The following is a 24,606-nucleotide window of genomic DNA, read 5'->3' on the forward strand; positions in this document are numbered from 1 at the left end:
AATTGCTGCCTCACCCAACATCACCAGTTCCATTTCTCAGACTTCAGCCAACAACTGCAGATGATTTTTAATTCCCTGTATCATTTTCCCCAATATAGTGAATGTTTGTATTTATTTTAATATAAACGCTTATCTTATGTATAAATACTGATATATTTAGCTGTGTTATGGTAGCCTTCAAAACATCAATGTCATATAATAGCTCAACCAAATGCAGTTTAATCTTACATCCTGTCGAAAATATGCTTATCACAGAGCTGAAAACAGTAAGTAATGCACTGAATGTCTTGCAACGTTATAAATCAACAATTGTTTTGAAAAACTGACACAGAGGTTCCAAAAGTGCGTTTCAGCCATATGCACTTTTGTGCATTTCAAAGGTTCCATGAATACTAATTGCACATTATGGAACCACTTATGCCAATAAACAACAATTTTAAGATAAAAGTTATTTATTCTCATCCTCAATGGTTCCATGAAAAACATCAAAAACCTTTAAAATACCAAAAGTCTCCACAAAAGATTTTTCACAGTGGAAAGTTTTTATAGATTATTTAAATGTTCTGCACAAAATGAGAAACAAAGGGTTATTTTAATAATTTGCTAAAGAGTTTTTGGAATATGCGAAAACATTAGCCTAGAGAACTTTTATCTTTTAATATTTTTTAGGCGTGTGTAGTTGCAGGAGATATGCTTTGGGGTCATTTGGGGACAGCAGATGACACCTAAAGGGTGTGACAAATCAAAAAGAACTTGACATACTTAGTTATCACTTTAAAAAAAAAAACATTTTGGGAGGAAAGGGTCTGAGTGTCCAGATAAAGCAAAAAAAAAAAAAAGTTGCACTGGCTGAAAATAAAACTTAAATGTTACATGTTAGATGATTTTTATTTACTCTCACATCACTTTCATAAATATAAAAATTTCTGTCAAAAGTATAAAGTTATTTGATCTTTGTATCTCTGGACATTTCCTGGTTCACTTTTTTGTCATACCATACAAATTGGTTATTAAGCAGCTTCTGAGGTCTGAGTATGGATTTGGAGAAAATCACAACATAAAGCATTGCTTCTTTTCTTGACTATAAAGCACACTGGAATCAACATTTAGTGATTTTGGCGCTTAAACTAATTTTCTAACAGTCACGATGGTGCAGTGGTCAGATTCCGACTATTGCGAGTGTCTGGGACAAAATCAACAATGATGAAATCGGAACGCAGACCCTGGCAAAGTTTATTTAAGGTTTATTTAGTTTCATTTAATTTGCATAACATGTTGTTTCATGTATTTGGAAAAGACTTTGCATGTATGCATTTCAATTGTTTCATGTGAAAAGGACCCAATAATATTCATTTTTTGTTCACTGCCTGAGCATTGTCGTCGAGACCAATTTTGGACCCGCTTTCAACCCCACTGTCCAGTCAATCTGGCAGAAACTTTTGTCTGTAATTGTGGCTGCTCTCACAAGCCGCTACTTCTGAAGTCTTGTGAAGATCTCTGCCTCAATTCAATGATGATTCAATACGTTGGAAAATATAAATAAAGCAATCAATCAAGGTGTCGATTCTGTTTAGTTCAATCAATCAAGTTGTTTTTCTTAAATGAATAAACTTGTCCCAAAGCTGCAGTTTGTTAGAGGTCATGTTATGTAACAATATCAAGTATCATCTTATTAACAGTCTGTGACAGTCTTTTTACAGTCTGTGACATCATTAAATGACTGTTGTGTGATATTCCTTAAATCAGCACACATCTTGCTGCACATATTAATTATAATGTTCAACTTGCCTCTGTTCTTCATTTTCAAGTGACCATACCAACAAATAATAGAAAATCTTCAGATTCAAGTACAAAACATCTTCATAACAGCAACTTCCACAAGAAAAGTCTCCTTAAAGCACAAACTCTTTAGCTTTCCCCTAATCACATTAGTATTTGCCTCAATTTTTAATTTGTCATCAATTCCGATGCCTAAATATGTATACTCCGTGATTTTACAACCATTAATGGTTTAAACACATGTAAGAATAGTTATGTATATAAAAATCTATTTTTAAATTCTTGTCTGCTTTTAAGAGAGTGACTGGTTATTAAGATTTTTTAATGTTAAAATAGGGTTTTCAATAGGGTTTGTTTCCAGGACAAAAAGTAAATCAACATGAAAAGGCAATACACACAAGAAGTGCTACTTAGTGATATTTCTTATAGAGAATTTTACAGGAATATCTTTAGAAGATATCTTTTTAAATATAATGTATTCCATTGGAAAAGATGAGTTTTCAGTTGGTGTTCTAACAAGTGATTCTGAAAAGGGATTAAGAGCCAGCCTCTCTGTCATGATATTAAAAGACGGCGCTCACTTACTGACTGGAGGCTCCTGGACAGGATGTAGACATTCAGAAGCAGGTGGAGGTAAGAGGGTGAAGAGCCAGTGGCTGTTCTGGAAGCAAGAATCAATGAGTGAATTTGTTTATTAATTAATTACATTTTGTGTTTTATTTGCTGGAAAGTTAGTTTTGTCTGGAAAATGAAAATGATTTTACATTTAGCTGCACTATTCTATTCATTGCTAAAGACATTAACGCTTACAATTAGGGCTGTGTGCTATTGTAGAAAATGTGTTATGCAATAACATGCTAAACAATGCAATATTCAGTATGTGATGTTATTAAAAATCATTAAAAAAATGATAACCAACATGTTATTACAAAAGAAAGCATGACTACAACCTCTGAAAGGGAACAGAATGATTTACTGTTGCATAAAACAAACCACATATTTTAACAATGTAAATAAAATATATTAAAAAATTGTGATCACCACTTTGCTCCACTTGAAATCAATAAAACAATCAAGAAAACAAACAACAACAAAACGTGAAGGAGTCAAGACAATTCTTTGTTGTCTTAATGCTTTAACTTTGGCTCGCATAGTTCGTCATATTTCAGAATCAATACTAAAATCGTTACATATTTTTGGCCAGAAAACTATATGCCTACTCTGCTTGGTTTCAGTTGACATGCATCATCACCTGATGTGCTGAAATGTATTTTAGATGGTGTGCAAACGGCAGGCACAGAAAGATAAATTAAAATCAATAATTTGTTGCAAATATGGGGCAGGGTTGTGATCAAAAAGTTGGAGATTTGAGTCCTGGCACCAGCAAGGATTGTAGGTGGTGGGAGTGAATAACAGAAATCTCTTCTATTAAGGAAGCAAACCACCAACTGCTCCCCTTGCATCTCACTGCTCTGGGTATGTGTTCATGGGTCTAACTCGCTTTGGATAAAAGCATCTGCTAAATTCTTAAATATAAATGTAAATCGTTATGATGTGCATATTGCCATGTACACAACTTCAATAGTTTGACAATCCTGATATATTGTGCAGCCCTATATTCAATGTAGGCTGAGGATAATTCAGAAAGAGCTGCTCTTTACTGTGAATATGCCATGCAATGATAAGGAATTAATTAAAATAGTAGTCTCACAGCCATACCAACTGTATTATACTAATAATCTACAGATGAGAACTATCACACAATATGTAGTGATGATGGGGATTTTCTGATGGATGTCTGCTCCAGGATGGAGTAACAAATATCATTTCTTACGTCTTCATGATTTTTAATAAAGTTGAATGTTTAAGGGCCTAGTTTATATAATGACCTTGAAGTCATCCCTCTTGAGAGTAAAACTGGAATAATATGTGTGTCATTGCTTTTTCTGTATGGCAAATTATTTGCTACCCCAGGATCTACGAAGCCAGGTCAGAGGTCACGATGACCTCTTGAGTGGAACTGGACTCTTGAATAATTGGAAACAACTGTTTCCTGAGTTGAACCTATTTTATGTGTTAATTATTTTAAATAAATTCCTTCGCATGCAAGATAGGCTTTCTGTTTCTTAGCAGCTGTCAGTTTGGATGTTAATTGTAGCCTACCAGTTTGATAGGATGGCTGAGAGTACATGAAACAACCTTGAATATGAATCAGATTGTACTGTGTGTTCTATCGTTTGTGGATCATTCCACAGGTCTTTGGATATTGAGAAATCGTTCAGAATTGCAATGTATATGTACACTTGGAACTGTTCTAAGTCTATCTGTGTTTTAACCAATCAGGTTAAAACCCCTATATGTATGACGCAGTTAATGACGTTGTGTGACAGTATTGTTGTTTTGAAATCGCATGTACTGTAGAGCTGCCTACAAATTTTTTGCGAGTGTTTAAGCTGCCTCAGTAAACTTTATCTAATTGAATCTCTGAATCCGGCTCTTCTTCATCTGACAGACTGGTTCAATTTTTGGTTAAAACTGTTAGTTCTCCAACAGTAGCTAATGCTAGTGTTGGTGTAACGCACAAGTAGGCCTGGTATGAATTACGTAATCAGATTATTTTTCAAGTCACGTAACATTTTTTTCATTAAAAACATCAAAGCCAGTTATTTTGTTTCACATAAGGAGTAAGAGAAGGCTGTGTAAGATGTTGAATTAGGCTACTTAGTTCTAGCTCAGTGGTTCAAAATGTGGTTCGCTTACCAGTACACGGACTTCCTCTAAAGCTGTAAAAACCTTCGAAGGTCCGATTCCACCGCACGCTGTGTTGGCATATTGGACGGTTTTGAGTTTCTTTTTGTGGGTAAAAAATGACAAAGGCGGGCAGGGAAAATTTGGGCGGTTTTGCAACGGCGTGCCCGCCAGCCCCGGTCTCCCCTCACACACCTGTTTTGATCTCCTAAATAGATGCCATAGCCCCCGTTCTTTGCATACATGCTTAGAACAGTGTAGAAACGCTTGTAATCTCTCTCTCCCGACACAACATCCCCCCCCCCCCCCTTTATTATGCTAAAATAGGATAATAAAAAACAGCGTACAGAGGTAAAAACTCAAATTAAATTAAATGATACTTACAAAGTCCTTATAAAATTTCACAGTTTTTACCCTTTTTTGCTGTAAACATTTTGTAATGTAGTAATTAAACAATTTAAATCACAAAGAAAATTCTGCAAATTAGATAATGATAAATAAATTTACATATGTGAATATAATATTTAACCAATAAAATAAATAAATTGCCTATAAATGTTGTGTTTGTCATGAGAAGAGTAACAAATTATGTTACACATGGAAAAATCAATGTTAAACTTGCATTTTGATATAAAGAAAACGGATAAATCAGACCAAAACACGTAGGCATTTGTCAAAATCGAATTGATACTTGTTATAGGCCTAAGACACAATTTGAATTAGGAATTATTAACTTAGATACAATCTCGTTTGTGGGGTAGATATTGTGTAACACTTTTAAGTGTAATTCTTTAACTTTGTTGGGAACACAGAATTTGTAAGGAGAGTTTTTTCTTATTAATTTTATCTATTAGAGAATTCCAAAGAAATTTTCCCCTTGGAGTGATTCTTTTTTTGACTAAAACACATTTCTTGTATTTTTATTACTACATTTTAGGTTGTAAATGCATTTGTCTTCAACTAAAAACTTTCTTTTTTAACAATCACTTTAAATGACAAGTGGCATTTCATTAAATGAGCAAGTCTGTTGAAATTCTTAATAAGGCGATGAGTTCTAAATGGTCACTTAAAAATAACGCAAGTCATTTAATATAACCTTCTTTAGTTGTTTGTGATTTCACCAGTCACAGTTTTATTTCATTTCAGTTTTTATTTATATAATCATTTAAGCTTTTTTTTTGTATTAACTTAAGCACAGTGCAGTTTTATTGTTCAAATAATGTTTAAAATGGCCGACAATAAATCAACTTTTTGAACTGTACAAAGTTTTTTTTTTTTTTTTTACAACCTATGGTGGAGCTTTAGCTAAACAATCAGGTCTACTATCTTTTTATGGTGGAACAAATTTTAATATTTAAAGAAATATTTTCTGAGTCTGTAATTGGTGTAAAAAGTTTGAGAACCACCGTAAACACTCTACTCACTTGCACAAAACAGATTCATATCCCATAAAATACCATCTTAATGTATCCAGAAATGCAGAATGGGCTGTGAATTTACCTTTAAATTCTGTCTGTCTGGGTAAGTTTAAGTAATTTTTAATTTTCTAGGTTTAATCTAGGATGCTAAAAGACTATAATCACACCAAGTAGAAGTGAGATTTTTCATTGTTTCTTATTTTCTCTTCATTAAAGTCATACATACAAGATATGTCTCCTATATAGCACATATCCCACTTTGGCAACTGTCATAAATGTTGCTTAGCTCATATTTTCTATTATCAAGGCAATAACTAAGAACTAACAATAAAAAATGCAAAAACGTATGTATGTGCGAACACTTGAAATTGGTATCACATGTAATTGGCATGTTATGGAATTTAACTATGGCAAATAAGTGAGAGGAGATGAAAAGCTACGATGTCTATATGTCTACATAGTCAATTCTTTCTTGGATGAAGATAATGGAAAAGAAGGAATTGTATAACAAAATGGTTTGTAGTTTCTTTTTATTTTGTTTTGTTTTTTCTGTTCAGTTTTTTGTTCTTGTACTATATTTTATTTCTTGTATTATTTGATTGTTCTTAAGTAAATAAAAAATGTAAGCTATGGATTTTAATAATTTTACTAATATACGGGTAAACATATGTGAACACATATGTTCATAAATGCACACAATAATAACCGATTTTATATATCACATACATTAAACACATATATCAAAACCTATATTAAAACATATGTGTTTATATAGGTTCTTTCTTTATGGGATTATATAAGTTTTATTCTCAAAATGATTTAAATTGATTAATTAATTTATTTAATTTTGCCTATTGTTTTTACCAGTTTTGCGTTTTTTGTATGCGTAAGTTGTCTCTATCACGGCTAAGATCTTTAGCAGACAACATTTTAAAATATTACGTAATAAAATATGCACAAAATGCATTTTGATGACGAGGAACGACTCTTTCAGAGAGAAGCGGAACTATTTCAGCACGTCATTTGTATTTCTACGGTGCACGTAGAGTAACACCAAACACTGTACTGTTGTGTTTCAGAAGAAACCATGGAAAGAACTGACGTTTATCTGTCAGTGTTATATTTCACTGTCATTTTACAATAAAATCAACATATATAGTTTTCGCCAGCCGGTCACAGATGGATAAAACATTTTGGCTTAATATCTGGTAAATTACAACGTTACGTGTGATTATTTGGTTGCTGATTTTGGCTAGCCAGTAGGCTAACAGAATTTGTGATTAATCAACTACTCATTTAGGTTATCAGTAATGCAGTTTATTTATTGTACCGGATTTCTCCTACTCATAAACTCTAATGCAGTTCAAACATTTAGCCAAGCACACCTATCCAATCTTATCATATAAAGTCACACATTTTCAGATTTAATTCCCTCGACATAACACAAATACTTCACAAAAGGCGTTAGGATGTACAAGCAGTGGTCAGCAGATTTAAACCCAGACACGAAGGCGATGTGGAAACAGCCCGAGTCCACACTGCAGCCCAATGGAGAAAAAACAAGTCCCATAAGTGTGATATTAGTAAGTTCTGGCAGCCGAGGAAATAAACTGCTCTTCCGATACCCGTTCCAGAGAGCATCTGAAAACACCTCCTCTGCTACATGTGAGTATTCCTGCTTCACCTATTGCAGGGGTGCCCAAACCTTTTCTATTGAGGTAAAGTTGGTTTTATATTCGCACATACGTTCAATGACAACTTGTGACATGCTCCCTATAGTGTTTACCATGATACTTTGAATATTCGGTCTGAAATCAGATGTAATTAGGACGTCAAAACAACATCAGCACTATTTATTTGACTGTGAACAATGTTGTACTGATAGTCATTGGCTGCCGTAATGTTTTGACTATTTATAAATTGCCTACATGGCTTTCTTGAAATTATATTATTAAGGAGAAAGTCTGAATGTGTGAATATAAAAGCAACTTTACCTCAATAAATTAACCATGGCTACTATGGTTACCTTCGGCCCACAACCCCCAATCTAGTTTGGTTTTTGGCCCTTCATAAGAAAAGGTATTGAGGTAAAGTTGGTTTTATATTCGCACATTCATTCATTTTTGAACAGTGGCAACTTGTGACAGTCCCTATATTGTTTATCATGCTACTTTGAATATTCAGTTTAAACATGAGATGCAGTTATGACTTCAAAACAACATTAGCACTATTATTTAATTGACCGTGGACAATGTTGTAATTTGGTAGTCATTGGCTGCTAACATGATTTACTTATTTTGAATTTGCAAAGCATACTTTTCTGAAATTATATTATTAGTTTAGTTTAAAATTTTATTAATCTCCTTGGGGCATTTCATTCTGACATGGTGGTAAAAAATGTAATGTAATGTAATGTTTATTTATATAGTGCATTTATCATGTATGGCCATACACCCAAAGCGCTTCACAATCATGAGGGGGGTCTCTCCACACCACCACCAGTGTGCAGCATACACTTGGATGTAGGCATGGGACGATAACCGTTTTCAAGGTATACCGCGGTTTAGAAAAGTTTTAAAACCGTCAAAATTTTCTGCCATACCGTGCCTTTTTTCAAGCACAACAGTATCTCCAGCAAAAAAGATATCCAAAAGATGCCATTTAAAATTGTAAAGAAATCTGTGTTTTTGAAACTAATGAAGACAGCAGAAGTCAACATTTTTTTTTATTATTCAGCCTGACATGTTTTCTGTTCCAAAATATTTTAAATGTTTCTCAAAATAAAATATATTGTGTGCAAAGTGGAAAAAAAGTTGTTTTTTACCCAGATATTTAAAAAATAACATATTTTAGTGCAGTAATCACAATACCACAAAACCGTGAAACCGTGATATTTTTGTCCAAGGTTATCATACCGTCAGAATCTTATACCAGCCCATGCCTACTGGGATGATGCGACGGCAGCCACCAGCTATTGGTGGAGTGAAGAGACCGGGATAGAGCCAATTCGGTGGATGCAGATGATTGGGAGGCCACGATCATAAGGGCTGATTGAGGGACTTTGGCCAGGACACCAGGGTTACAAACAATGAACACCAACACTTAAGATCAAGTACACAAACAAAAAAAATTGGAAAAGATAAAAAATTCAATAACAATAATAATTTATGTATAAAGCGAATTGCTTCAGTTCAATTCAATTCACCTTTATTTGTATAGCGCTTTTACAATGTAGATTGTGTCAAAGCAGCTTCACATAAAAGGTCATAGTAAATTGAAACAGTGTAGTTCAGTTTTCAGTGTTCAAGTTCAGTTTAGCTCAGTTCAGTGTGGTTTAAACATCACTACTGAGAGTCCAAACACTGAAGAGCAAATCCAACGATGTGCAGCTCTACAGATCCCAAACCATGCAAGCCAGTGGCGACATTGAGAGGGAAAAAAAAAAATTCACTAATTGGCGAAAGTGAAGATAAAAAAAACCTTGAGAGAAATTTCTCCGCTGGCCAAACGTCTTGTGCAGAGCTGCAGTCTCAGCGGCGGAGGCTGGAAGCTGGCCTCAGCAAAGACTCGTCTTGTCCCTGGAGTGTCACAGGAATCAGTGTCATGTTTTCCACTCCTCCATGACCACCACAGTAGCTGCCTTGAGATCATCTCTTGAGATCCATCTCGTCGTTGGTCTTGGATCGAATCGGTGACTCAGGCACAAAAGTAAATTAATAATGATTTGTGGAACATCTTATTGCCTTTAGACATTCCCAAGGTGCATCTACTCAAATATCTGCTCAAGGGGTGTGTGCTATCTCCTGGTATTGTATGTGCCATCTTCAACACCTGCTGTTCATAATACGATGCAAGACTATGCAGGGGAACTCCTAAAGTTTTCAAGCACAAATTAACAATGCCTTGAAGACGATTCTTGTTTTTATGGACAGTGAGGAAAACCAGCAAATACAGGAAAAGGACAAAATACTTTAAATAAATGAATTGTAAAATGTCTTAAGAATAACTTTTTCTACATTAAAAGAGTTGAGTTTCTGCTATGAAAACAATCTTTGATGAGCCTTATTAATAATTGTATGTGTGTTTTAATCAAATATCAACCTGTTGTCAATAATTGTTCCTAGGTACCTGTATTCCTCCCCAACCTCGACCTGTGTATCCTTTATGGCCCCCTATTGTTGAGCAGGTGTTTTTTAATTAAGCTATTGAGCTTAATGAGCATTTCTTTGGTTTTTGACACATTCAGGTCTTGTTTAATTTTATTGCACCATGAGATAAAATCATGCAAGACTGGACCATGTTCCTGGTCTGAGTGAGAAAGCAAGGATAAAAGCACAATATCATCTGCATATTTAACCAAGTACCAATTTTCCTGTATATATTTTTAAGGAGACTAAAAACCTCAGAATGTGCGAATATAAAACCAACTTTACCTCAATGGCCAAATCAAAGGTTACAGTGGGCCAACATTGGCCCGCGGGCCCTACTCCGTGCGTTTCTGATCTATTGTCATTGAGAGTGTCATATTGGTCTGCATATCATAATAACAAGTCTTAAACAGCAGAAGATTAATGATTGACACATTGCACAAATATGTTTTCAGCAAATTTTCAGTATCATTGATCTTAGTTTTCAAATGTATTGTATAAAAAAATATGTACTTTCTTTTTTATCAAAGCAAAACAGCGGAGTCCATATGTGTTGAATAGCTCAGGTGACTCTACGGAGGACCAGGATGGTGATTCGAGGTACGATACAAGGCATTTATTTTGTACATGTTTTAAATGCAGTGTCCTTTACATATGACTTTTTTTGCATAGAGTAAACCCATATGGCATGTTAATGAATCACTAGTATTAGACATGGAACAATAACTGGTTTTAAGGTTTACCTCGGTTTGGAAAAGTCATGGTTTTAAAACCGCCTGAATTTTCTGATATACCGTTCCTACTATTAGACCATCTCCACGCCAGATAAATAAGATCCAGCCACGGATGCCTGATCTTGTCAGAAAATGTCAGTTTCTCCAGGTATCTGAACAACAAGTCAGCAGAGTTTCCAATATCAAAACCTGTTAACCAGTATTCAACTGAATTAACTGTCTCCTATCAATATATGAGTTGACCGAGGAGCAGAAGCAGGAGACAAAGTCATGATGATAAAGAAAAAGCAGAGTTTATTGAATAATCTTAGTTACGTATGATTCAATGCTCAGACTTCATCTGACCATGGCAAATCCAACAAGTGTTATTATACCACAAGCAACAGCAATGTAAAATTACTGCTTCACATCATTGTTCAGAGACGATACAGACCCTGAAATGGAGACATTCTCTTTGCAAACTCTAAATAGGGAATATATATTAGCAACCACAAGTGACTATCAAAGTACAACATTGTTTACAGTCAATAATATAGTGTAAATATTGTTTTGAAGTAGGGCTGCGCAAAATATCGTATCAGCATCAATATCGCAATGTGATGATTCGCAATAGTAACATCATAGGATATGCAATGTTGAGTTTGTATTATAATTGATCATTTGCATGTGTTTTTGATGCCTGTGATTTGTATAATGACTTTGAAAGCATTTAGGTATAATAAATTGTACCGTTTGTGACCTTAAACTATAATTAATTTTATTGAGTTATTTTTGTTTTTATCATTCTGTTACTATACTTGAATACCGTTAGTCTCGGGAAATGATAAAACACTTTAATTCAATTGTATCTTTTTTTAAAATTGTATTTATAGATTGTTGTGTATGAAAATACTCACAACACATGCAAATACAGATATGCACTGCAAATAGCCAGACCACAACCAAAGTGTGTCTAGGGACCCCAAAAAGTTTATAGATTATTTATTAAATTTGATAGAGATGCAAATAGTAAAGATTGATTCACCAATCTCTGACTAAACCTGTGCATGAAAATACTCACAACCAGAGATGTATAAAGTACTAGAGACCCAGACTTAAGTAAAAGTACAAGTACTCTATCAAAAAGTGACTTGAGTAGAAGTAAAAGTGCTCTTTAAGCACCATACTTAAGTGGAAGTACTAAAGTATTCAACATTTTTTGTACTTAAGTATTGCAAGTAGTTTATTTCAAAATTTACTACTCAAGTACTGAAAGTAAAAGTACAAGTATTGTGTAATGTAGTTATTAAAGAATGCAGTCAAAAGACATCATTGATTTGTTTATTTTAAATCTATTTTTGGGGGGCACGTCATTAAGCAGAACGAAAAGAAACATGACTTACAATACTGTTTTTCTCTCACGCTTGAACCACAGATCTGACAGATTATAACAGCTTTAACAAAGTTAAAAAAGAACAAACTTTTCAAAGTTGTGTGTCACAAAAACAGTCCATAATCCACTCAAAACGCTATTGAAACCCATTTTCGGAGCACAAATTACTGGTTGTAAACGCTGTAAACGAACGTTCTAATTCACTTAATTTTGATTTTATTGTAAAAAAAAGAAAACGTGTATATTACTGTGTTAAATGAAAATCTGAAATATTTTATGGCTTATGGCTATGATTTAGTATTCAAAAATGTTTCATTTTGATTATGTTTTAATTAAATTGGTCTTAAATTTCAGATTTTTATAGTATATTTATTCATTCTGGTACTTTTACCATAAACCAACATCTCAACCATTTGGTAGAGGCTGATATTTTAGAAATTATGGGATGTGTTGGGGGAAAATGTATTGATTGTGTTAACAAGCGACATTAGGAGTTAAGAAATGCAATAAATAAAAAAATTATATTGGTTTTTTCTTGGTGTGACAGTTAAATGGTTACTTGTAATACAATTGTGTCCTTTAACACAGCAGTAAGATATATGAACTGTACCCTTAATTTGACCCGCTCAAAGAAAACACTCATTCTGAATATATCAAACAAAACTCATGCACAGAAGACAGCATGAGCATTTATAGCAAATAAACTAATGTAAATATTCTCCCGCCTGCTTTTTAAACGCTGACAGGCGAGGTCTTACACCCCTTTGATTAGTTATTGTCTTCACCTTCTCAACAGAAAGGGCTGCTATCGGCTTTAGAAATGAAAGCGTTGTTCACTGATGGCGGGAAGAACAGCCGCGGTTCCAGTCTATGTATGTATAATACGCGGTTATCACAGGTAATCTATATGAGACACAGTGGAGAAAACTTGCACCTCATACACGCCCAGGTCTGGATCCACAAGTATCGCTTTAACAGCCAAGAGGAGATGAAAAGTTACCTCACAAACATGCCAGCGGGTCAAATGTCCAAAGTCAGAGAGGCAGAGATGGAGTCTCACAACATTTCTCTGTAGTAGTGAAATAGCGGCTCGTGTGCTGTGCCGCCTTCACTCGCCCTCGCGCCTCCGTCCTTCGCCATAGTATTGCGACATCGCGCATAGGAGATAAATGACGTCAGTACGTAATAACCCGTTATGATCTATTACTGAACCGATATCGACCATTTTGACACCTCTAGTAACGAGTAACGATGCAGCTCATAAAAAATCTATCGGAGTAAAAGTATTAAACTCATCAAAAATATATACTTAAGTAAAAGTGGAAGTAGGAGAAAAAAACAATACTCCAGTAAAGTACAGATACTGCCTTTTAGTACTTAAGTACAGTAGTGAAGTAGTTCTACTTCGTTACTATACATCTCTGCTCACAACACATGCAGATTCAGAAATGCAATGCAAATAGCACAGACCACATCGAAAACGAGGGACCCCAAACATTTTATAGATTGTTTATAAAATTTTGTGGAGATGCAATCCTACTGCAGAATCATCCCAATCAATCTAACATTATACATTCTTTCCAAATAGAGATATTCAATTTATCTGGTGAAATTGTATTCATATCACAGTATATATCACAAAATAAAAAAGTACGATGTTAGGTTTTCCCAATATTGTGCATTTGAAGTTATACTTGCATGCAAGTTCAGACCGAATATTCAAAGTAGCATGGTAAACATCATAGGGACCTTCCATAAAGATAATTATGTTTATAAGCTTTTTTTTAAAAGCAAGTTACAGTTATAAATATAATGTGTTGTGCTCATAACACAATATATGTTTACACATTATAAGATGTCAGAAAGTGATCTGACCATGTGATTGCCTTTCTGGAGACGTTAATGTGCATTCCCCATGTGCACTGTACGAGCACAGCAGAACAAAAGATGCAGAGGCTCAAAATCGGACCAAAACTGCATAGTGTATACCTGCTCTAATGGGTGTTTGTTTCTGATGCATGCTGTAGGCCGCAGACCAATCACAGCAGACTGGGCCATCTGTCCAATCTGTGTAAAGTAGGAACTTGGAAGGGTGGGGTTTAAAGATAACAGATGTTACAACTGTTTCAGACAATGTGAAAAAATTGTGTTGAAGAGTTTGCTTTTTTGACAGTGAAATTACGTAAACCTATTGTAGGAGACTCTTCAGTACGAACAAAAAAGCCTTTAGTCTTTAGTAAAGCGGATTTCTTTTTTATTTTATTTTTTATTTTAATCTATTTGCTCAGTATGAAATCTTAAAATGAGGTTTGTTTTTGTCACCCTTGTGGGATGCATCCTGCCAACTTGTCTGCTGCTATTTTCCATTTTGTTTGTCCCTTTTTTCTTTCTTTATGGCCCATTCCCATTTCAGAGAACAAAGTCCACTAACTGATGAACAGTTGGTATCAGGGTAAGATTAAACCACCATTTTAAACCACCTCTCCTTCCTCCAGAGCACCCCATCTTTGTTCACTTTCTCTCCCTGGTAATTTATCTGGCATATATATGCTGATGTTCACATATATATGCATTCAAATGGAAAAAAAATAATAATAATCTTGTGTAATTTATGTGTAAGGGTGTGTTCACACTTATTTGGTTTGGTTTGAATAAAACAAACACTGGTGGGCTGTTAGTCCTTTTAATTGGAATACATTTCTTTGTACACTGAGTCTGAAATTTTCGCAAACATTTATTATTCTAAAAATTTGTCAAGTACAGAAACCACTGGAAAAAATTCAAAGCAATACAGAACAGAGTCTTCATGCAGTGATGCTTTTGTTCCCCTCTCTTTTCTTCAAAACAAAAAAGAAAGAGCAAATTTAGTCCACTGAATTTAATAATACCGAACATAGACTGGCAACATGTCAAAGGTATGAACACAAATTCTCAGCAGGCATTAAAATCAGCATACAATAGGGGTCAAATACCTTTCAAATAAAATAAAGGGGTAAAAAAGTACCCAATCTGAATTTTTTTTTTTGATGGACAAAAGTTTTGGAGGTAGTGTGTAAATGTAATTGACACAATAGATTTATATTTTTTTTTAATGTTCAAAAATTTCAGGCACTGTGTGCAATGAACTTAAAGGGAAAATTCATCGAGTAATAGATATTTACTCATCATTTACTCATCATCATTTACTCTTTACTTGTTTTAAGTCCTTAAGTTTCTTTATTCTGTTGAACACAAAAGAAGATACTTTGAAGACAGCTGGAAACCTGTATCCATTGACTCATATAGTCTTTGTTTTTTCTACTTTAGAAGTCAGTGGTTAGTTTTTCAGCTTTCTTCAGAATAACCTCTTTTATGTTCAACAGAAGAACAAAACTCATAAAGGTTTGGAACTACTTGAGGGTGAGTAAATATTAAGTAAATTGGTATTTTTTGGATGAACTCTGGTGTGCACCAATCAAGCTGACTTAAACTGTTGAAAAGTTTTGGTATCTAAATGTAGACTGGTTCAGGTTGACTCAAATATGTAGACAATATGGTATGTAGACATACCTCACAATGAAGACTTCAAACCAAAAACAAGACTTGTTGATGTCAGAAGACGTGACCATAAAAAAGGACAGACTGCTCAACTATACCAGTTTTTTTAATGCCATAATTGAGATGTATTTCATTACTGTGCAGGGCAGAAACCAGAAACATCAGAAATCTACATTGTTTGTAAGTTGTTTGTGTGTGCTATGGACAAATTAATGTTTTTTTTTCTTTTGACTTTTTTTTTTTTTACGTTACATGCTCTTTACAAGTTATGATATAATTGCCATCACATTTACTCATATACAACTAGTCCATTTAGTTCTGCACACAGCATTATTTCAGATGTTAAAGGGTTAGTTCAGTCTAAATTAAATTTCTTTCAAGAATTATTATTCACCGTCATGCCATTTCAAGCCCTTAAAATCTTTGTTCATCTTCAGAACACAAATTAAGGTATTGTACATGAAATCTTTTCCTTCATATAGACCAGAGTCCTCAAAGAAAGTCAAAGTGCAGAAAAACTGTCATAACATTGACTTTAGTGGACTGCAAGCAACTGCAATCATATGAAGCTCCAAAAAAAAAACAGTAAATACCACTTCATCTGCATCCTCTCTCCTGTGTCAGGTCAGGGTGATTGAAATTGGGGTCAGCAGTGCAAAAGTAATAATCGTATTGCCCATAAATGCATAACCTAATCTGATGTGGAAGGCATTAGTGAACAAAGTAGTTTTTACAGTTTACAGTTTTACAGTTTACAGTTGGCACACAAAAGTGTTCTTGGAGCTTCGAATGAATATAGTTGAACCACTGAAGTCTTATGAAATGTTTTGGCAACTTTTCTGGACCTTGAATGTCTCAGTTAGGGTTGTTAGTGTTTATGGAGGATGAGAGAGCTCTCTGATTTAATCTAAAATGTCTTAATTTGTGTTCTGAAGATTATTGAAGGGCAGCACGGTGACTCATTGGTTAGCACTGTTGCCTTACAGCAAGAAGGTCGCTGGTTTGAGTCCCGGCTGGACCAGTTGGGGTTTCTGTGTGGAGTTTGCATGCTCCTCATTTTTCGCATAGCTTTTCTCTGGGTACTCTAGTTTCCCCCAAAGTCCAAAGACATGCAGTATAGGTGAATTGAGTTAACAAAATTGGCCCTATAGTTTATGAGTGCATGTGTGAATGAGAGCGTATAGGTGATTCCCAGTATTGGGTTGCGGCTGGAAGGACATTCACTGTGTAAAACATCTGCTGCAGTCGTTGGCAGTTCATTTCGCTGTGGTGACCCCTGATAAATAAGGGACTAAGCCAAAGGAAAATGAATGAATGCAGGTTAATGAACGTCTCAGTGGATTTAAATGGCATGAGGGAAAATTAATGTTCATTTCCTGGTGAACTAACACTTTAGGTAACTTTCATCAGAAAATAAATGGCATAAAAGCTTCTTTTAAAAGCAAGTTTCGGTTTTACAAATGACAGCGTGGACACTAATTGGACTAAATAATGTTATTTTCTGGTCCTTACCAAATGAAACTAGAGAACTGAACCACAAGTGTGAACAAACCCTCTTAGCATCAGCTTGAGTCACAGCAACAGATCTGAATACTAAATGCTAACAGTGCCAATAATACAATCGTAATTTAGTTCACTTGTCGAAATGTGGAACTGTGGGAGAATCACCTTTCAATCATGAATGACATTTAATTGAATGTGGTGCAGGTGATGGGCCTGCATTATTGCAGTGTTCACAAACTCAACCCATTTCAAGACCTGTTTCCCTTCATTTTTTCCACCACTGAATGAGATTATACGTTGGAATCAGACCACTTAATTTTGTACCACGGGTTTCTTGGGGGTTTGCCTCACTGTACATTACTAAAGTGGGTGAAACGTATATAAAAAAGGGGGCAGTAAGAGCCAGCAGAGATTCATTACCCAACCAGAGGAATCCAATCCTCAGACAATTTTACTTATACACATCTTTTAGTCATTATTGGTGTATTTAGATCAGGACAAAAGTCCAAATTATATGTACTGTAACCCATCCCTAGTGAATCCCCTAGAAATATGGGTTATTTAGAGTGCAAAACCATCAGTGCTGAGTAGATTAGAGCTTTTAGCCTTTAATAGACCCTCCACCGGGATTATACAGTTATTTTAGTTTTATTCCTGTTATCTGAGTGCTCTTTTCCCCCTTATAAGGTTTTCGGATATTATTCTTGCCACCATCTTGGCCACCAAATCTGATATGTGCGGCAAGAAGTTTGAACTAAAAATAGACAATGTGCGCTTCGTTGGACATCCAACCTTACTGCAGCCTCCTCATACTATTCAGGTAAGACAAGACATATACCATAGTGAAATATTAATGCAGTTTATGGGGAGCCCTCAGAGATGATTATACTCATGTAAGGAATCACTAAGGAATCACTTTTATGTAGAGCCAGTCTATACTGTTAAAATATATATAAAAATAATGGGACCTAAAATGTTACTTGGAAAATATTTAATTTCCATTAAGCTTCATTAATAAATTCTTTGTATTTTTTTTCTTTATTTCTTTCTTTACATATTTATTTTAAATAATATTATTTTAAAATATAGTCGATTTTATAATTAATTAATTAATTAATTAATTTTAATCTAATTTGTTTTTGTTTGTTTTAACCTTATTTTTTGTGTTTTTATTATCATATTTTTGTTACGTTTTATTTCATGTGTAGTTCGTTTTAATACAACTTTTCATCAATTATTTAAAAAATCTAAGTAAAAAAGACATTTTGTTAAATTGTTTTGTAAAATATTTATTAATTTTTAATAAAATTACTAGCTTTCATATTTATCAATTTTGCAGTTGTTTTTTGTATAATTTTACAGTTAATGACATTTTTGTTCAATAAATGTTTACAAATCCATACAAAAAATAAATAGGATATATATATATATATATATATATATATATATATATATATATATATATATATATATATATATATATATATATATTTATATATATATATATATATATATATATATATAAAAGTTTTCCAAATAAATAATTCTTAAATAATCAAAAATTCCATTTTGACAAATAAATAGACATTAGTTAGTATTAATATATATATATATATATATATATATATATATATATATATATATATATATATATATATATATATATATATATATATATATATATATATATATATATATATATATATATATATATATATATATATATATATATAATACTAACTAATGTCTATTTATTTGTCAAAATGCAATGTTTAATTATTTAAGTATTATTTTATTTTTATTATTTATTTGGAAAACTTTTAATTACTTATTTTTAATAATTACTCATAAGTTTTCTTTTGTAATACATTTTAAAATCCAGTTATGTCTTAAACTAAAATCAAAGCAGTAGAAAGAACAGCATTCATTTGATCATTTAAAACAGAAATCGTTTGTAGCATTATAAGTGTATTTAATGTCATACATCTTAGTTGGATAAAAGTATACATTTTTATCAAATTAACTTTCTGATCTGACATAAGAACTTTGATTGATAACCTGCTCTGTATATTACCATTAAGGAAATATGTAAGACTGGATTTTTAAGAATGTAGTGACCATTTATTCTTCTTCTAAGTGTCTAGTTGAAAACTAGGCATCAAGAAACTATGAATGATGAGCAGCTGAGGTTTTTTCAGAGACACTGACTGCTACTGTGATCACAGGCTAACAGCTCCACCTTCTGTTAGAAAGTGTGTTAGGAGACCATGATTACACTTTAAAATCATATTATTGTTAGTTAATGTGTTTACCAACATAAATTAATTGTGAACAATCTTCTTCAGCTATTAGTTAAACATTTACTAACAAATTATGAAATGCAAAGTTGTTAACATTAGTTAATTAGTTAGTAATTAGTTAAGTTATGAGGTAACAACCTAACAATGAATGATTTTATTTTCATTAACTAATGTTAATAACGATGAATAAATACTATAATGGATTGTTTATTGTTTGTTTATGTTTGTAAATACATTAACATTGTAGATCTTATTTCTAAAGTGTTACCAGAGCATAACGCCATGAAGTACTATAAATATATACTGTATACTAACAAACACTATAACCTGGTTTGTAATCAAATGACGTCAAGTTAAGGTAAATTCAGTTATTCAAATAATTAAATGGCCACTTTTCTATTATGTATGCATATATTATTATTATTAACAACCCAAAATTTGTTGCATACAAGATTTTATAATAATGTATTGTTTTAAAACTTTGTATGCAGCACTCAGTTGATTTACTATAAAAATACAATGTTAAAATCTACTCAAAAATGTTCTTCCTTTTGAAATACATGTGTAATATTAAGATTAAGAGTTTAATGTAATTTTGCTTATTCATGATGTTCATTTCCACAGGTCTCTAAAACGGACCCCTCCCCTAAAAGAGAGCTGCCCACCATGATTCTGTTCAGTGTTGTGTTTGCATTACGGGTAAGTAAACTATAAATGTGTCAGAAACATCCATTAAATTTTCATTCAGTGTAACAACAGTTTCTACACTCCCCAAAATTGTGTCTGGTATATTTATTAAGAATGATTTGTTGACATATTAAACGACTAATTCAAGATTTAACTATTACGTTCACTGTATAGCCCCAAAATGCTCATCAATTGTCATTTTAAATCTTTAAAATTGCAAATTTTTATAGGATTGCATATGTTCAGAAGTAAATTTAGACTAAATATGTGGTTTCATATTTAATTGAAAATAAAAACACCTAATATACACATGTTGTTTTATATTATATCTATACAGTTATTATATTATATCTTTACAAGTCTTTTAAACCTCAATGTTGGCATTTTACATTTGTATATTATGCTTTCTGTTATTATAAAATTACTTTAGTCAATTGAATTTGATACAGACATTGAAAATCATTGATATCATATTTATACACGTATTTAAAAAAATTGAAGTCACTTCATTATTTAAAATGTATGTGAAAAATGTTTGCACACCACTATCAGATGTAGAATGACCTACAGAAATGTGCATATCTACTTGAACATCATAGTGTTATATGACAACTGTATTAAAATAATGATTTAACACCACAACATAAACATTTCAAATATTTAGTTCAGCAAAATTACAGAATTACAAAAAGTACAAAAATTATAGTCTTATGTTCACCCAAACTCAAAAACAGTAAACATAATAATAGCGTTTAAAATAACTGTTTTATATTAAAATATAGTTGACCATTTCATTTTAATTCCTGTCATGCAAAGTTGAATTTTCAGCATCATTACTCCAGTTTCCATGGCCACATAGTCCTTCTGTAATCATTCAAATGTGCAGATTTACTGAGAAAGAAACATTTTTTATTAATAACATTTAACATTGTTGTGGTATTATTCTGAAAATCCAAATGTGATGAAAGATTGATTTTTCAAGAATAGAGTTGAAGTCAGAATTATTAGCCCCCCTTTGAAATTTATCTTCTTTTTTAAATATTTCCCAAATGATGTTTAACAGAGCAAGGGAATTTTTACAGTGTGGCTGATAATATTTTTTCTTCTGCAGAAAGTTTTATTTGTTTTATTTTGGCTAGAATAAAAGCAGTTTAAAATGTTAAAAAAACTATTTTAAATTATTAGCCCCTTTAAGCTATATATTTCTTTGATAATCTACAGAACAAACCACTGTTATACAATAACTTGCCTAATTACCCTAACCTGCCTAGCTAACCTAATTAACCTAGTTAAGCCTTTAAATGTCACTTTAAGCTGTATAGAAGTGTCTTGAAAAATATCTAGTCAAATATTATTTACTGTCATCATGACAAAGATAAAATAAATCAGTTATTAGAAAGGAATTATTAAAACTATTTTGTTTAGAAATGTGTTGACAAAATCTTCTCTACTTTAAACAGAAATTCAACTGTATGTACTTTTATTATGTTGTAAGTTATACAGTATAACATGTAACACTTTAATTGTAAATTATAGGAATTCATCTTAGCCTTTATTTTTGATGATTCATCTCTACATTGTAAAAAAGTTAAACAACTTTCATTCAAAGAGCATTTTTATATTGGATTAAGTGAAAAAATATGGTTTCTGAGTATAACCTGTTTTATTCAATTAACCTTAAAGTAAACAAACAAACAAATAAAAAGAACAATAACAATACACAATAGTTTTTATCAAAGCAATAGTTTTACTTTAAACCAGAAGTTTTCATGTCATGTGACCTCTTGATAAAAAAAAACTTTTTGTGTGCTTCCAGTTTTGATGTATTTTAATTGTAAGTTTTTTTATTACCATCTTGTGTGACAATTATCATGAACTAACATTATTAATTATAGTTTAGTCCAAAGTACAATTTTACTTGGATTTTGATTTTAAGTCGAACCAAAGTAATTATAATAATTCATCGGCTATAAAAACAATTTTTTACCTTTGAGTCAATGCATTTTTTCCTTGGCAGAATAAATATTTTGATACTAAAATACATTTCTCATTTTCAATCAAATTGAAGCTATAAATTTAGGTGTTACAAATGTAAAAGTTTTAGGTTGGTCCAATGCAAGATTTATACTTCAAACATTAAGTATGATTCATTCCAGGTTGGTCAGGTCTACATTTTCCTTTAGGATGCAGATTGACTTACATTTTCTGTTTGTGGCTCTGTACTGTATATACACTATCGGTCAATAGTTTGGGGTCAGTAGGGTTTTTAAATGTTTTAAAATAAGCTTCTTCTGCTCACCAAAGCTGCATTTATTTAATAAAAATACAGTACAAATTGTAAAATTGTGAAGTGTTATTGCACTATGAAATAACTGTTCAAAAGTAGTTTATCATTTAATTTAATTATTTATTCAAGTAATTTTACAGATGCATTTTCAGCTTCATTACTTCAGTCTTCAGTCACATGATCCTTCAGAAATCACTCTAATATTATTTATTTATTTATTTATTTATTTATTTATTTATGGTAATAGTAATAAAAGCAATAATGACTGGAGTCATAATTTCCTTTGATACTACATACAGTAAGAAAGCAGTTATTTAAAATTTTACAACAATTTAACAGTTTTTTTTTTTACATTTAATAAATGCCACCTTGACGACAGAATCATTCTCTTAAAAAAATATGGGAAAAAACTGATCACAAAGTTTTGACGGGTAATGTACATGTCTGTTGTATTATTAGTATGTTTTTTATTTGTTGATATTTAATTTATGTTTATTGTGTAAAGCCTAACCAGGAACGATGGCTGCAAATTATCTTTATGCTATATGCCCTATATATACGCAGCATCGGTTGTCTTTGTATATGAATTTGTTCCTGTTAAATAAACAAACAAACAAAAAAAAATAAACTAAAGCAAAAGAATATACATTTAGTGTTTCTATATTAAACAACAATTTATGTGTGTGAATGTAATTGTTTTTCTTGACAACAATAGTAATTTTAGATTTAGATTATATAAAATGTTATAGTTTGAACCCAAGTTGTATTATACTTTGAGGAAAAACTTAGATATGGAGCTGTAATAAATTACAGCATTTTTTAAATTTAAATGTTGTAGTTGTTGTAGTGAGTCAACTGTTTGTCTATGAGGGTCTTCAGTTTCTCAGTAAGGGTGCGGTGCTGATAAACCTCCAGTGTTCTGTCTATCAGCCTGCAGCCGGTCAGAGCTGACCACGCATTACAGAGAGCTGAGTCACTGCTGCAGACACACACTCCTATCAGCTCTCCAACACACACACCCAGCCCACCGTGACTCTGCACTTTTACAATGTGTGCATGACCCAAATGTGGAGGTGTATTAAAAAAAACTATTAAAATGTTAATATGAATTTTAAAATGTTAATGTTCATGTTAGTTGTTGCATTTTTAAGAAAGTACTTTATGAATGCATTTTACTTTATAAAATTCTAGATCAAATACACTTATAAAACTTCTTGTAACACTACAAATATAAATTAATATAAACCACTATAAGTAAGTTATCAGTAATATATTATTTGAGATGATCAATAAATCCTTCATGTCTTTATTTATAATTGTACAACTAATGATTTATTGCATATTCACTTATTCAAATATTTGTTCACATTTTTTGGCTGTGTTGCTCTTGTAATTTTATTAAAACATGTTTCATTGGCACACCACAATAGAAAAAATAAATAAAACACATAGAAAATGTTGGGGGAGGGGGGGTTAAACTGTTGATGTTGTTTTGTTTTCATTTTTTGTTTTGAATTTGCTCCATTCAAAGACTTTAATAATTTGAAATGTAATGATGCTATGTAAACTATTGTGGGACATAACTTAGGCACTTTTGTGATTTTACTACTGTTGTATAATAATAGACAGAATAATAATAAAATAAAGAGAAAATGTTGGAAAAAAAAAGTTAAACGGTTGACATTGTTTTGCTTTTGAACTATTTTGAATTTGTTGCATTCAACAAATTTAATAAGATGAATTTAATGATGTCATGTAAAGCATTGTGTGATGTAACTGGGGTACCGTTGTTATTTTGCTGTTATTGTGTAGTAATAAACAGAATAATAATAGAAACTAATACAAAATATAAATTTTTTAATAATAATAATTGCAACAGCGATGATAATTGAATTAATTCATACATCTTTATATACAATGTAGTATGCTTTAGTACAAAAGGCAAGGAGAAATAGTTAATATTATGAATTAGTTTTGTTATTACTGCTATATACTGCTATTACTACTACTACTAATTATTATTATTATTAAATATTGTGCCATTGAGTTGTATTTTAGATATATTTTTAATTGATTTGTTTAATATTTTCATA

The 24,606-nt window shown here is 32.2% G+C and overlaps 1 protein-coding gene across 2 annotated transcripts in view; it reads left to right on the plus strand.

Annotated features, from left to right (window-relative positions):
• The first annotated feature begins 7,018 nt into the window (after positions 1 to 7,018).
• nprl3 (NPR3-like, GATOR1 complex subunit) overlaps positions 7,019 to 24,606 on the plus strand; it is a 31,441-nt gene continuing 13,853 nt past the window's right edge. Inside the window, exons 1-5 of one of the 2 annotated variants that reach the window (XM_056454063.1) lie at positions 7,019 to 7,610; positions 10,624 to 10,693; positions 14,613 to 14,651; positions 17,927 to 18,059; positions 20,164 to 20,238. In XM_056454063.1, coding sequence (XP_056310038.1) covers positions 7,415 to 7,610; positions 10,624 to 10,693; positions 14,613 to 14,651; positions 17,927 to 18,059; positions 20,164 to 20,238 — 513 coding nt within the window. In that variant the 5' untranslated portion in view covers positions 7,019 to 7,414. The remainder of the gene's footprint in view (positions 7,611 to 10,623; positions 10,694 to 14,612; positions 14,652 to 17,926; positions 18,060 to 20,163; positions 20,239 to 24,606) is intronic. The other variant, XM_056454064.1, reaches the window with a different exon arrangement.

Source organism: Danio aesculapii, chromosome 3, assembly GCF_903798145.1.
Source record: "Danio aesculapii chromosome 3, fDanAes4.1, whole genome shotgun sequence".
NCBI lineage: Eukaryota > Metazoa > Chordata > Actinopteri > Cypriniformes > Danionidae > Danio > Danio aesculapii.